Raw genomic sequence first — 17,020 nt, forward strand, 5'->3', positions numbered from 1 at the left:
AAAAGCCTTTAAATGAAATTGTAATAATTGAATTTTACTCTAGAGGTCTTCTAGACAGTAAAGTTTGAAAAACATTGATGTAATACATGTCTTAAGGACATTTTGTACTGAAAAGCATGCAGTTTTTCCAACCTTTTAAAAAATGTCTATAGTAAATCCTGTGCAAACCAGATTTTCATGGTATCAAATAGTTTTTTCCAGTTTGACAGGTTTATATATTTTAAAAAATTAGATGGAATCAGTGTGGGTTCTGTAATAGGCTCACACCTAGAAGAATTAGTTGTTAGGCTTAGATGAAAATATTGCAGAGTTGAAGGTGATAATTTAGTATGTCCTCTATATAGATGTGTTTATGATAAATTCTATTTTAGATTAATGATAAAATAATATAACTAATAAAGACAATGTGAAAACGTGGGCTAATGCAAATTAAAAATTAGTAAAAACAAAATAAAATTATAAAATTAAATCAAGTTAAAAACCCATAAAGGAGAAAAATTCCATGTCCCAAACACAATCAAGGAACTTTATAAACTTTTCCCATGGATAGTACTTCCTCCATGAATGACACAATTTCTGAATAACTACTCACCGAGGGAACTAGCAACAAAATCGCAAATTGGAGCAATCAGCAACTTCACCAAAAAAGGGCACTAGAATGCCAGGGGAGGACCTCAAATAAAAGAAAAAAGGATATATGATGACAGAGTTTCCTTGTCAAAATTGTGTGCACATTTATCTCCACCGTGCTCCACTGCCTATCTTCTCAACCTCCCACCATTTTCATTGGACCTTAGCCTCATCAAACTATCAATCAGCAATTAGCTGTAACAAATAACCAATCAAATTCACTGTGAATATTGGGATTAAATGTCTGTTGGATTCAAGACCCACCGTAGTCATCAACAGACTCTCCCTCCTTCCCTATAGGACATCCAAAACAGACTCACCGATCCAGGTATTTACTGACATGCATCCAATCTGTAAATGCTCTCTGTTCAACATTCTTGTAGAATAAGTTTTTCCATTTATGTTATGCTTGCAAATTAATGATGAAACTAATGTTTTCGACCATTATCATGGTCTTCGTCATGCTATTGACCAGTATAAATTCGAAACTGGAATTTGAACAATGTGTTTAAAATAATTTTAAATTTGAAAATATTTAAACATTAGAAAATAATTTTTGGCATGTGTGCTACAAAAGTGATAAAAATATCCTTACATCACCACAAATAAATATTAAGATATAATTACTGGTGTAGAAACATTAGCTACCTGCTAGTGTTGTTCCTATTTTTATTCATAGCAACACCTCCATGCATGCGAAATATTAGCGGCATCCTTTGCATTAATACAGTTGCTGGCCAGGCCAGCTTTGTATATTTCTAATGCTTGCAGGTTGCGAAGGTGTTCAAACCTGACCTGACATTTTCACCAATTTGGCCTTATGGAAGTTGGCTTGTATTTCAGGGTCTGTAGCATAGGCAGCTAGGACGGTGATATGCCTTTGGTTGGCGATATCATACCTGTGTTCCTGTATCCTTTTGCTTAGTGAGTGCTTTGTAAATACTATGTATACTAAATCTCACTGGAATCTGGTCTCTGAGAGGAACCATATAGACACCCAGTGCACAACTTTCCTTTGTCCTGTCTTTGTCATTGCACAATAGCCCATATACTGTAATAGATCTCTTATATGCAATCTTTGTGCCTTTATGGGTAATGATTTCTTTATAAATGGAGCTTAGGTGCTGGTTGTATCTAGCACAGTATATGGGCTGTTATTCCTGTTTTGGTTTGAAGTACAAGTAAGTCTGATACTTTACAGTGTGTCTGGACATTTTTGTATGGTCAAAAATGTTAGTTTCGTCTAAATCTGTTCGTACTGGGATATAAAAAAGATTTTACCTTGTTGATTTATCCTTTCCAGGGATTGTGCAAGAAGTTGTTTTAAATTATTGATGACCTTTACAAATAAATTGTTGATTTTTGATGTCTGGAAATAGTGCACTACATTGTGTAGTGCACTATTTCCAGACCTCCCTGTCTCTCTAACTTTCCCTCCTCCATCCACCAGCATTCATCCCCATACGTAGCCACTTGCACACATTCCACAAATGTGCAGAGAAATATAATCCAAGGTTTCTGTGTTTTCTGGAAAACACAGTGGAGTCAGAAGCATAATAAGGGGCGCTTCAGATTCCACACCAATAATTTATACCTTTGCATAGAGTTCAATGGTAAAAGAATTAGATTATTTTGATATCACTATCAAAAGAGAAAATTAGGAAATAGAAATCATTAAGTATAAAAAGGCTTATAGAGACCATTCATAGCAAAGCATACTATCCAATGTCCCTCAAAAAGAACACATCTTATGGAACTGAGGAAAATAAAGACAAAAGCCACTAAATAAAAGCATTGAGCTTTATCCTCCTCTTTAGTTGTCTTGCAAGTAGATGGATAATTGAAGTTTGTTTATTGGTCATAAAAGACAATTTAAAAAGGGTCATGTGTTACTTAATCTTCAACTTAAAGACAACATAACCTAAAATAAATGCAATGAGGTTTTACAACAGCAAAAAGTCAAGCAAGCATATTTTATTCATTTACCTTAAGTATTCCTAAACTTTGCTGTCAAACAGTACTGGCAGCAGTAAATAAACAAACAAAAGGAATGAAATTGGAAAGCAAAATAAAATGGCTACTAACTGAATGTAGCCCTTTCAGTATCTGTTTAAAAAAAAAAAAAAAATCAAACAATTTAGACACCACAAATGCCAATTACATTGTTACACTTATAAACAATTTTTGTAGTTTATGTAAAATCAAATTTGTAGTTTTACGAAGCAGTAAAATTTTTGATCCCACAAATTTGATAAGTGGAAGAAAGAAAGCTATCCCTGGTTAAGATACTTCCATTTCTGTAAAGCTGGAGATATAGAAGATAGAAGGGAAATTCTCCCCTTAAAATTACATCTTGCACTTGTATCTGTCTATCTCTAAGTTTGCTGCATGCTCAACTGTATTAGTCCAGACACTTTTTATGCACCAAACTGTGTAAAGTGGCTACTAACCATCTGCTATAGACATGTCTAATTGAGCCTTAACATATAATATACCATTTAGTAATAGTAAATTGATACTATCTGATTTTGTTAATTATATTTTAAATCAGTATGGTTGAATCTCTTATAGTCTAAAAAAACCTATCACTTTACAGATTTGGTATTATGTAATCCTCAAAATTTACATAAAATAAAATCTGTTTCTATCAAAATACTATCTTTTTATGAGATTCGTGCTTTAATCTATCAGATCCAAAAGTGAATACAGTAGAGCATCGTTTATCCGAAAGCCAGTTATCCGAAATGTTGGTTATCTGAAAGCTTTCCAGTCGGACTGTGTCGTGCTGAATCGAACATTTTTGATACCAGATCAACTTCTAAAGTATAATTTTTTTGTTTTTATATTTTATAATATATTTATTTTGTTTGTACAAAATAAAGAAATAATTTTTAACAATACAATAGCCTCGATTATTATTATAAAAATTTTCATTAGGCTTAAAATCGATGAAAATTCAACACGATGCGACATGCAACAGAGAAAAATTTCAATATTGGATAGGTTAATATATTTTTTTGTACATATTTGGTTATCCGAAAAAATCAGTTATCCAAATAACTCCAGTCCCCAATTGATTTGAGTAAACGATGCTCTACTGTATTATATTTGTAAAAAGCACTTTATCTAAAGTTATGTTCTAAGTCAACATAATCTGTTTAGCATTATGTCTGTTAACACAGACATACAAAAATTAATGTCATTTAATAATAAATTAAAAATTCATTTTAAGATATTCTCTTCAAGGTTTTCTACTAAGATTTAAAACTATATTGTTTTTTGTTATAACCTTTATTATAAAAGTTAATTCAATACTTACATTGTTATAATCATAATAATAAATTATGATAGATACAGATACACACTAAATGCCACTATCAAATTAAATCTAAATTTAATGACTAAAATAAAAAATGATTTAAATGATAGCATTGTTTCTTTCTACATCATTTTCTGAGAAATTTATTTGTTATTATATTTCAGTAAGATAAATGAAACTGGTTCTGAATAAACTTATCTGAATATTGAATGTAATCTAATATCAAATCTCAAGTTCAAACAAAAGGTAAGAAAAACCTGAATGATTACTTGATTGCTTTGAAATTTTTAATCATTAAAAATAAACGAAAAAGTTATAATAAACCAAAAAATATCGTACATTGGTATTTATACAAAAGTAACCTAAAATATTAAATTCTATTCACTGAACCATAACTGCGCCATGTAGTAGTATAGTTAGTTTAAAAAAATTAATATTTTGTTATTATGTTGTACATATAACAAATACATATTAACGTATTGTAATGTTAATATATATGTATGTGTGTGTGTGTATTTTAATATTTTTACCTAAAGGTCAAAAAATTCTATTTTTAAATCCTATTGGAAAACCTTGAAGAGACTAGTTTATTAACTGACTGCATTATTTGATAATGAATGTATCTGTGCACTTATATGCATGCATATATTAATAAAAATTATATATATATAATCTATAATCATGTTCCATATCATTTCATTTAAAATATAAAAGTGAAGTATAACCAGTATTCCCAGTTTCTTTTCGACCTCTAATATTCCAATATAGATTAAAAATTATTAGTAATTTCAATCAAACCAGACATTACTAAATGAAAACAATTTAAACTGAAAAATTAATTTCCATTATTTTTATTAATATACTAATAAAAAAAAATTCTGTTCACTTTTATTGTATTAGATATATTAATAATTAATAATTTGAGTAATTTAAGAATAATCATATAACAACAAAAGCACTGTAAAAAACTGTATGTAATGACTTTACTATAAAAAATTAAATTTAACAACAGACTTAGCATATCATATGCAATTTTAAATTTCATTTCCTACTTCTATTTCCCAAATATAAAATTGTATATAAAATAAATTCTAAAATTAACACAATTAAAACAATCTTGTTTTTGTTTTGTAATTTAAAATTTTAATGTGATTCTTAAAATCTGATTTTCAAAATTGATTCCAGAAGAACAAATTGCATTTGTTCTAAATAGAGCTGAAGCTATTCACAAAAGAACAATATTTCTCTAAGGGTAAATAAAATTTTGCATTTTGCAAATTTTGTTCCTGAATTAAGCACTCTGTTTAGCTAAAATTAACCTTACAGAATAAATTTATAATTAGCTACATTTTCCTAAAATTGAATTAATTTTAAATTTCAGAAAGAGTTTGGATTATTTGGAAAAAATATTTGAAGAGCATATAAAAGAAAATAAAATTATGCTTTTAAAACTAAAATACTGCTATTAATATATATCAAGACAATGTGATATTAAGTTATTTGTGAAAAACAGCAGATATAATGATGTAGCAAATTTTTCCTGTTCTTATATGACTTCTTATAGTCAAATAGTACAATGAACAATGGAATTTAGTATAGAGATTCAATTTTTAAATGAACAACATATAATCAATTTGTAGAAAACATTTGTCGTTAGACATTTCTAATTAAATGTATAATAAATAAATAAGTATTTAGTTTTTTTTTAAATATATATTCTTTCTTTTCAACAAACGTTTTGGAAATATTTCAGTTTCAGACAATTGTTTAGAAAATAGAGTTAAAAGAATCTGTTAAAATAAATATTCCAAAGATGCAAAAGTGAATAGCAACAACTGAGGTAGTGATCATAATGTGGCTTAGTCTCTGTAAACCTTGTAGACTGGTAGACTTATCTCACAGCAGACTGGTCAGCAAACTATTTTTATTTTTTTGAATGGACTACAAATGCATTTCGGGTGATACCATACAGCAAGCCAACTATATATTGAAAATTATGAAAAGCAGCAACACTTGATGATTATACACAATAAACAGAAGAACAGTATTTTCAGACCGATGATTCTGGATGTACTTGATATTTTATTCAACAAAAAAGGAAGATGTTCAAGAAAAAAAATTTTTGTAATTTTGTTTGATTTAAATTTTTAAATCAAACTAGATGACATTTGACATATCATGCAGACTATCATTATTGTCTTGTCATATATGTATGTCAGTGCAATCCACTAGGCTTTCATCATTATTTCCAAACAGCATAAGGTAATTCTAAACAGATTTATACAGTGTTTATATAGGATTTTTGTGCTTTAACAGTATGTTGTCTAGAATTTGTCCTTTGTTTATTTATATTTGTTTTGTACTGTACATAATGTAGAACAAAGTTAAAAAAAAATGGAGTTTGTTTATATTTTTAATGAAAATATTAGATTAGATACAATTAAAAATCTGTGTGCATTTGAATTTTTATATTGAAAACATTGAATCTAAATAAGCTTTGAATAATAAAAACAAAAAAGTACTCATTAATAACTAAATCAGAGTTGCCGTGCAATGATGATAAACACACTCAAATAACTTTGAAAAAACAGCAGAAATTTAATAACAAACATTTTTGGATGTTTTTAACAACTTTCTTCAAGTAGAATATGTAAAAGAATGCCACAACAGTAGTTTGGATAATAATATTCTAAAATACAAATTCAAATTTCACTATCTGAACATTAAAATATCATAAAATGAAGATATAAGTTCAAAAATATTTTAAAAATTCAAAAATGATTGCACATAAATAAAATAAAATAAAGGAATACTTGAAAATAAATCAATAAATACACAATGAAACATTAAAATTAATTAAATACAAAAATAAAGTTGTGTATTTAATTAATGTTCTCTTATAGTCTAAAAAAAAAACCTATCACCTTACAGATTTTGTATTATTTATTTCTTAAAATTTACATAAAAGAAAATCTATATCTATCAAAATACTATCTTTTTATGAGATCCATGCTTTAATCTATCAGATCCAAAAGCAAATATTATATTTCTAAAAAACACTTTAGATAAAGTTATGTTCTAAGTCAACACAATCTGTTTAGCATAATATCTGTTAACGGATATACAAAAATTAATGTGGTTTAATAATAAATTAAAAATTCATTTTAAGATATTCTCCTCAAGGTTTTCTAGTAAGATTTAAAACTATAGATTATATTATTTTATAACCTTCAGGTATAAAAGCTAATTCAATACTTATGTTGTTATAATCATCTACTTTACAGAGATAGTTTTTTTTTTCTGTAGGTGATGCTGCAACCAGTGGTGTTGCCTAACTTTATAGGTTATTAAGAAATGATAAGGATTCCCAGACATGGTGCTGGTGTTTACAACATACCCTTAATGGACAACAGACTCATGAATGATCTCTACTACACTGGGGCCACCCTGAGATCATGCAACAATGCTTAAAGGAATACCAGGATGATGTTAGGAAATACAACTCAAACACCACCTTAGTGGCATATGCCATCTCTAATAAAGATTCTACAAGTATTGAGAATTGAGACAAAGCTCAAATCATAAAAAAATAAATAAATCGTTGACACACATGGTATGCAGAAATATTTCACATTTATAAAGCAGTGTGTGCAGGACATTCTATCAATTACAAGAATGTTAACCATTTAATTTGTTAACAAGTACAGTATAACAAAATATTATTGTAATTTTTCAATAATTTTTACTTGTTCTTGTAAGATGTACAAAGTTGGAAAAGGAACTTCCTGTTTGGTTAAAGCAAAATAACAGTTTCTTCAAAATTGATAGCTTAATGTGAGATTTCACACAACTTTTCCGCTAAACTGCCCAACTTTTGTCACACATCGGAAAAGTAGAGGGCTTATTTTGACACTTCTAATTGGAGGAGATTTTTATTTAGAAGGAAAAGGTCATCCCTAAACAAGTGGTCTCTTCTTAGTGTTCTAGTCCTTCCATGAGGCAAGTTGGTCTATCCTTATCCATTTGCTCTTCTAATGAGATATGACTGGAATTTTCAGTTCTAAGTCATTTTAATTAATAAAGTTCATCTAAAGTTTAAAGAAACCTTCATTGCAAAAGAAACTGTTCATCATTTTAAGGTAGTGTAAATTATGTATGCTCTCTCTCTCTCTCTCAAATAGAAAATGTTGATAGTAGTCTAATAGGTCATACTTTTGATTTCTCCTTTGTAGGAAGAATTTTAAGATAATATATATATTTCATTTATAATTCTAAGTATCTAGATCGTGTATAATTTTTCTCACCTCTTAATCTTATTTTGAAATTTGTTCAATGTATATAAATGTTGTTATCTAATTTTTCCATTAAATTTATTGCTTTGATTAAATTAGTTATTAATTGTCTATTGCCTAACTCTGTTGTCTTGCCCATGACTGAAATGTCCCTCCTATAAAATCAGGAAGTTAGCTACAAAAATTCATTCACTTCCTAGCCCATGTATTTGACTAGGTAGTGTCAGGGATCTTGATTAAAAGATTAAATGAATCATTCAAAAATAAAAGACCATCAAAAACATGTGGTGGGGTCAACCAGAGCCCCGGAAATTCACACTTATTTTATTTCATTTTATTTGTGTGTAATCACTTTTGGATATTTTCAAACTTATACATTCATTTTACGATATCTTAATGATCAGATGATAAAATGTGAATTTGTATTCTAGTTTATTATTTAATTTGAAACCACTATATGTAGCAGCAATCAAAATCTTGTTTGCTCCGAAATTATTTTTGTAGCTATAAAGAATGCTAGTCTCCATGGTAGACGTAGCATTCTTTACAGCTACAAAATAATTTCAGAGCAAACTAGATCATCATCATCATCCAAACTACTACTGTGGCATTGTATTCTACTTGAAGAATGTTGTAAAAAAGTCCAAAAATGTTTTAGTTATTAAATTTTTACTGTTTCTTCAAGGTTATTTGACTGTGTTTAGTACTCCTTAATTTTTGGATTAAGGAATTTAAGAAAAGATATAAATCAATGAATCTGTAAATCATTAGTACTGATATTTGCAAAGATTACAAACTTTAGAAATGAATGATTGACACATCGGTGCTGCAGAGTTACAAACAGTGATTTGTAATATTTCACATGTACTTGCGAGCACTTTCAACAGCTTACAGCTGTCATCTTCAGGCGAAAATCGAATACTGTAATTTCCGAACAGTATTCGATTTTGTACAGTATTCTATTTTGTACAGTATTCTATTTTGTACTGTAATACAGTATTCGATTTTCGCCTGAAGATGACAGCTGTAAGCTGTTGAAAGTGCTTGTGAGTACATGTGAAATATTACAAATCAATGTTTGTAACGCCGCAACACTGATGTGTCAATCATTCATTACTCTACATTGGCGTGAAGTGTAATAATATTATACTTTAGAAAGCTATTTACTGTGCATTATATTTTCATGTATGGTTAAATTGACTAACTTTTGTATTAACATAATTACAAATAAATATAAATTTCTAACAATTTCAAATTCACTAGTTTTCATATAAAATTATTTTAAAAATATTTTTATATAAAGCTAAATAGTAACATCTAAAAAATGACTTGTTTTTGATAAAATAAAATAACTAAATGTTAAATTCTTAGTAAATTCTAATGTTATAGAACTTGAAGTAATAGAAAGTTATACAGAATAGGGTTTTGTTTTATGTGGGATGTCACAGATGACAAATAGGTTAACCCTTAAATGCAAAAGGATAATGCACATGATGATTACTTTTACTAAGAAATTCATTGTGGAACAAAGTAATGATATAAAAGTTAAAAGCAATTTTCTAAGTCTGTCTGTGAGAAAAAATTATCAAGATGAAACGAAAATAAAAAAGTTTTAATGAGGGCACAAAAAAAGCAGAAAAAAATGTAGGTGTATGTGTATGTAGCATGCAAGTTGTATTAAGCAAACTGATGATGTTATGTAACAAAACAAACCATAATCAGGTGGTATGCATGTATTGATATTTTATTATATATATATTGTACATATATTAGGGTTTCTCATTTCCCGGTCTTTTGCTTGTCCCGGGATTCTGGGATAAAAGTAAACTGTTTCCTGGGATAGAATTAATTATTTTTAAGATATACAAAATATCTTGAAACCAAATGATATAATTATTTTTCATTTTTTAAAGTTATTTAATACGTTTGCAATCTCCAAAATCATATTAATAACACTGTGTAAGATATATATTAAAAATTATCTTTGAATTACATCAAAATGTTCACTAATAGAAAAAATTTATTAAAGTTTGCTGGAAACTGCATACAACAATAAAAAAATGTGACTTTAAATTGAGTTGAAAATTTAAAGAAAAAATGAATTTAGATCAAACTTCTAACTTAGAAGGTAATTTTCATTTTTTAAATAAAACATAATATAAAATATTATTGTAAATTTTTATAAGATTTTAAAAAGCAAAGATGGTCAATACTCCAATCACTCAATCTAATTCTTATTTTGGTAATAAAATAGATAAATAAAATAATATAAAATAAATAAAATAAAATAAAATGTCTTGCTACCAAAAATGCCCTTTCCAATTCAATTGATGTGATTGGAATCTTGTTTAATGCATTTAAAAGAAAACAGACATTACATGTTTTTTCACCTGTAGCTTGGAAAATTTCTAGTTCATTTTTGAGATTGTAGTACTTCTTTTGCTCTCTAGTATTCTTGATTTGTCTACCTTGGCTGCTTTAATAGCAGTATTAAGCTTGTAGCCCGATAATTTGACAGTTCGTTTGTCTTTAATAATTAGGTTTATGAAGAAAAACTTCATACTTGCAGACTTCGTACTTGTTTGTATCCTTGCCCAATTTGCACAACCTGGCGTTATGCAGTTATTGAAGCTACTGGGCATGGTTAAAAATTAAGCAAATTAAGATAACATAAGCACAATTATTCCAGATATTACAAGTTCCCAACAGGTAAAGAATTTTCAGAGTCCTGCCACAAATAAGCTACTCATTGATTATTGACCATTTGTAATGTGCCATAATGAGCAAAAATTTTAAAAACTAATAAGTAGGTTTAAAATTAATAAATACAAATTTATTCTGACAGTTTAACTCATACTGTATAATTAACTCATAATGTACTTTCTATTTGCAAAATTTCCTGAACTTTAACATGAAATAAGAAAAAAGTGAATTTAAGAAATTTGTGGGATTTCCCAGGATAACAAAAATTTGCAGGGTTAAAAAACAACTGGGATCCCATTTGAGAAACTCTTATATATATATATATATACACACACATATACATACACACACACCAAATTGTTATTCATTATAGTAAAAATTTAATTAAAATGTTTTAATCATACTAACATTTTCCTGTTAATTATAAGTGGTAAGCATCAAACTATTTATGGTAAAACACAAATTTACACAGAATTTTGTTTTATGCAATACCTGCTGGCAAACATTTTCCATATAAAACAAGACATAATCTATATATATATATATATATATATATATATATATAAATGGACGTGTGTGTGCCTATATCTCACTCTGCAGCCAAAACTACACATCGCACATGAATGGTGTTTGGGTGTGGTACTAGCCCCAAGTCTCCCATCATGCACTATGGTGGTTGCGTCTCGATAGCTATAAGGATGTGGAAGATATAAGGGTTGAAAGCGGTTGACTACAAAAATGCATGACACTTCAATGAGAATGTTCCAGTTATTTCTAGAAAGTTTCAGAATTTTTTGGAATATTGTAGAATTCTCACACACATTTTCTGTCCTCACTCTCATTCTTCACCCCTATAACCTACACCCTCTCATTTGTTTTTAAATTAATATTACATTATAGTACATTTTTTAAATAATCAAATAATTAAAAAAAATTAAATGATAAAAACAAAACAAATATTCTGGAAAGTTTTGGATTACTTTAATAATTTTTAGATCTTTCAGGAATGTTCCATAATATTCTATATTATTTCAGAAAGACTTTTGGACGTTTCCAATAACAGAGTAACTGACGCAACCACCTAAAGAGGTGAAATTTGGTACACAGAGTACGCCATGAAAACGCACACTAAGAAAGGATTTTTCGAAATTCCCCCGCGGGGAGAGGGGAAAAGCATTAAGTCTTAACCTGAAGAACGGCTTCTACTGTACTATTTTAGATGTGATTTTTCATATTTAACTACGTTTAGTCTTCATTGAGTACTTAGGGGTACTAAATTGATAACATTTCAGACATTGTTATAAATATTTTTATATATTTTGATTTTTTAACCAAATGTTCAAACCGTTTTAAATTCTACTTTTTTTTTATGTTGGTTGGATTATAGAATAATTGTAAACATTCCAGAAAATTAATCAAATTGAAAACAATTCATTTGATTCTCAGCAATTCTCATCATTCTCAGTAGTAGGAGTTATATAACAATTTACTATGGTTGTTGAAATATTGAATGTAAATAGGGTTTGCTTGCAAAATCCACATGAACGCAGTCGCAGATAACAGTTGAGAGATATGTGGGTTGAAAGTGTTAAGAATGGAAATGTTAAGAGAAAGCAACAAACAAGATTTACAAGCACAGATGCGGTTTTATGCGTTTTTGCAGGAAATCGAACATATTTTTAGACCCATTTAAAAATTCTCTAATTAGTCTCTGGAAACAGGGGAGCCTAATTCTTGCATTCTATGAAAACGGGTAAGGTTGGCTATAACATAATAATCTTAATCTTCGCTATTGTTACTTTTTGCCCGAGCAATGCTGGACTTATCTGCTAGGAAAAGACAAGTTTTTTAACGCATGTCTTTTATATTAAAAAAAACTATATATAAATGTACGAACAAAAAAAACTCCAGTGAAGCAGGTACTTGCAGCTAGTTTATAAATAAATAAATAGATTTGAAAATATTTTACTTATTAGTTAAAATTATGTTACAATACTACAACACTAAGAAAGCATTAATTTATTAAATAACTATTTGATCTTACCTCTGTCAATGCCAGATGTAAACGATCTATTTCTGATTTAAGTCTTTCTATTTCTACATCTTTTTCTTCACATGCTCTAGTAGAATGAATCAACGCCGCTTTCAGATGTCGAATTTGACGATCTTTTCGTTGTGTAGGTGTAAGATATTCTGTCTGAGTTGGAGCATGACGTTGACAATGAAGAACATATTTCTTATGTTGTCCTCTACTGGTATGTCTTGTTAACGATAAATCTGTTCCTTGCTGATTTGTTGTTATATCACAGGACATAAAGCTTGCACAACTACCAAAACTCTTAACAGAGCTTTTATCATCGACATCTGGAGTAGTTGGTTCAGATGGAGTTAAACCTCTAGAATTATCTCCACTGTAATGCTTAATTCTATCTTTCCAATTTGGAAAATTTTGTGGTTTTTGAGGAACATGATTATCAATCTGATTTGAATTGTTTGAACTGTTAGAATTGTATGACAGTCTGCTTTCTCCACTTAAACGAAGAGATGATGAACGTTGTAAGCATTGTAATTTGGGAATATTACTTTTTGTTGGATTCTGATGTAAGGAATTTGATCTTTTCATTGTCTGATTATATAAATTCTTGCAATTTTATAATAAACCTAATAAAATAAAAATGTCAATAAATTATTTTAAGTATAAAGAATAAAAAAAAAAAATATATTTATATAAGTTTAAAAAGAAGCAAAAATATAAATATATTATATATAAAAAAATACAAATTAAATTAAGTATAATTCTGTAATTAGTTCAAATTTAACATCTCAAATCACAAAAAAAAAAATTCTGAACAATTATGTTTTTTGAAATAAAACTACATAGCCTAAAAGTAATATCTATTTATAATCTATTTCTTTTCTTCTTAGAAATTCAACTTAATAAATAAATCCAGATTTTTATCCTAAAATACATTTTATCATAACAAAATGTTCTTAAAAATTTCAATTACTTCCTTCACATTCTTCTAAGGTAAAAACAAAGTCTAAGAAATTTTTTGCAAATTATGGTACATAAAGATTGAATTCTTTTTTTTACCGCTTTGTCCTTAACTTTTTACGAGAGAGAAAATCTTAGTCAAAAGTTAAAACAAAGTGTTTTAACTTTTGACTAAGATTTCCTCTCTTGGCTAATCAGAAACTACACCAGTATGATAAGTCCTATTAATAAACAAAGTCAAAGTAGACAATATATACATAGAAAATGTATAAAGATTGAAAATTAGTGATTTATCAAAATTAATGTAATTTACAATCTCAGATTATTAATCTCAATATATTTTGTTTCATCCACATCAATACTTTTTCCTTGAATTTCAACAATAAATTTTACTGAAATCGTAAGAGATTGAAAGTTTTGTCCATAAATGATCCCATAACACTTTTAGGCAAATTTGTTGAAGTGTTATAGGTCATGTATTTTTAAATATCTATTATTTTGAAAAAACATTGCAATATGAATGTAGGTATAATAAACCAATATGTAAATGAGAGTACTTAAATATAAAGGAATGCATACTGATTTTCTCTGAAAGAAATTTATAGTTACTTTTACATTTGCTATTTTTTATTGTTACAGTTATTTGCTGGAAAAAATAATGGGTTCTATTTCTTTCATTAAAAAATATGATGATAAAAATAATAATAAAATAATCAAGAATAAATAATTATTAGCCAGTGTTGTTCAGGCTTTTCAGAGGATAAAGAATTGGTGAAGTGAGTTGAAGAGGGTGATAAAAACAATAGTCTTATTAACTAAATGTACATTCATTGACCTCAGTATTTAGAATAATGAAACTGGAAATATATATATTGCTTGGGGCAGGGCTAACAAGGGAGTGGAACACCAACATGCTTGGTTCCACAGACTTAGCACTGTACTGTACATTTGTCACTTTGCTATGCCCAAACCATTGCACCCTTCTCAAACCTCTCTTCAGCGGCATCATCTACACCAAGGATGGCAAACCTTTTTGAGTCTGCATGCCACATAGTAAGTGCATTAAACATACTTTTCTTTAAAAATGTTTATGCGTGCAGAAGTTTCAGACTTGGAGTAACTATATTTAAATTTGGCCGAATAGCCAAGTGGTCAAAGTGGTAGCTTATCGCTCTTGTGGAACTGAGATCAAATCCGGACAGATCGAAAAAGCCCCAGAAAATTTTCAGATAGTGATCCGTTCCTCACCACCTGGCTGTCCCATTGTGGGCTTGCTAGATTAAAAAAAAAGAGCCTTCTTAGTGCCCACAGGGCAAAGAACGTTTTAAAAAACTATATTTAAATAAATAAAATAATATGCTGTAATTAGAATAAATGTAAAGAAGTTGAGTGAAAAAGGTGATAAACCAAAATCGTATAATACGTTATGTGCCGGATGATTTCTCTGATGTGCCACGTGTTCCATAGGTTCGCCACCTCTGTTCTACACAATAGCAGCTGTAATTTGATACCTGAACATTACTGTTATCCCTAGAAACTACTCAAACTAAATCAGACAAAAAGAAACAATCTTTCAATTAGTATGCATTAATAGATTCTAAACTCATTTTAACAAATAATAAAATAGTGACTTTTTCATATTTCTCAAAAATTTTTTAAATGTATAATTCATTAGTGATAGTTTTTATATTTTTCAACTAGGCTATTATCTTAAGTGCAAATTAACAAATTTTTAAATTTCTATTCCTTTTAATTTACTTTTATTTTATTATACCAGTTCTTTTCAAAATTTCCAGTTCATTACACTTGAATTGGTTTGTCAATTCATCTTTCAATAAAAACAGAATTTAGCACAATTTTAAGTAGAATTGATCCAATTTCATTAAAAAACTAAACTAGTTAGAAAAAACAAAATCTTGCTTATTAATTTGCTAAAGTACAAAGAAAGTCTAGAAAGAAAAAAAAAATTAGGAATTATTTCATTCTATGTTCATTTATCTATGTTCTAACCATCAAAAAACATTAATAAAAAAAAGCAAAAAATTTAATATATGTTGATATTTTGAAAGACAAATGTAAAATGTATTAAGCTTATGTGATACTAAAGTTCTATCAGAATTGATAATAGAAATAATAGACAAATGAAAGATTAATAACAGACAAAAATTAAATAAAAAAGTCCTAAAAAATATTGAAATAAGATGAAAATGTCTGTTGAGATTTTAAAAAATGTTAATGCATTTATTATTAGTTTACAAAATTTATTAAGTTTACAAAATAGTTTTTTTAATTACTATTTCATAAGTTAATATTAACTTACATGTTATAGAAATAGGAAGAAAGAATTTAGAAATTTACTCCTTGTTCAGATAAAAAGTAGTTTTTCATGAAGCAACTTCTTTTACCAGGGATTTACTCTATTCTCATCAATAACACCCAGGATTAAGTCAACATTTGGAGTACATAGGAGCAACCAGTTGATCTCTGAATATATGTCTGAAATAACATTAAGTGTCCATAGCAAAAAGGCCAGTCTGACATGGCTTTATCTGTTTTCTTTACAGACAACTTGGTACAGGTACATTTTGATAACATACACAGTAGAGACAAAACACAGCTCAAAACTTTAGAAAAACTATTACTTAATCTATAAGGCCAATAGAGGCAAACCTTCATAAATTTCAAGGACACGATTATTATGTAGGATGCACAGTAAACTCCCATACAATGTGCAACTAGTACATATGCAAAATTCAAATTTTGTCATTCGAAGACCTGTTTTTTCCCCATTTTTAGGCCTAGGTTTAAACTTGCATAAATTGTGTGATAACACAGGTTTTGATAACGTGATTTCCTATGTGTAATGTATCCCCGCTTTGTACGGAACTCCACTGTAGTACACAATACTCTACTACAAGCTTGGAGATCGCACTTTGAAATCTTATAAATAAACATTATTTTGTGGAAATTGCCAATGACATTAGGAATCTTATTGGATAAGTCTTATATTCTAATTTTTAAAATATTTGTGTTTGAATTGTTATCCATTTGAACACTTAAAAACATGATGATGACTACTAA

The 17,020-nt window shown here is 28.4% G+C and overlaps 1 protein-coding gene across 3 annotated transcripts in view; it reads right to left on the minus strand.

The window, feature by feature from the left end:
* qtc (quick-to-court) overlaps window positions 1-17,020 on the minus strand; it is a 66,047-nt gene that overhangs the window by 23,438 nt on the left and 25,589 nt on the right. For all 3 annotated transcript variants that reach the window (XM_067264917.1, XM_067264915.1, XM_067264916.1), the window contains exon 2: window positions 12,989-13,605. In XM_067264917.1, coding sequence (XP_067121018.1) covers window positions 12,989-13,567 — 579 coding nt within the window. In that variant the 5' untranslated portion in view covers window positions 13,568-13,605. The remainder of the gene's footprint in view (window positions 1-12,988; window positions 13,606-17,020) is intronic.

Source organism: Centruroides vittatus, unplaced genomic scaffold, assembly GCF_030686945.1.
Source record: "Centruroides vittatus isolate TY-2023 unplaced genomic scaffold, ASM3068694v2 contig_199, whole genome shotgun sequence".
Lineage (NCBI taxonomy): Eukaryota > Metazoa > Arthropoda > Arachnida > Scorpiones > Buthidae > Centruroides > Centruroides vittatus.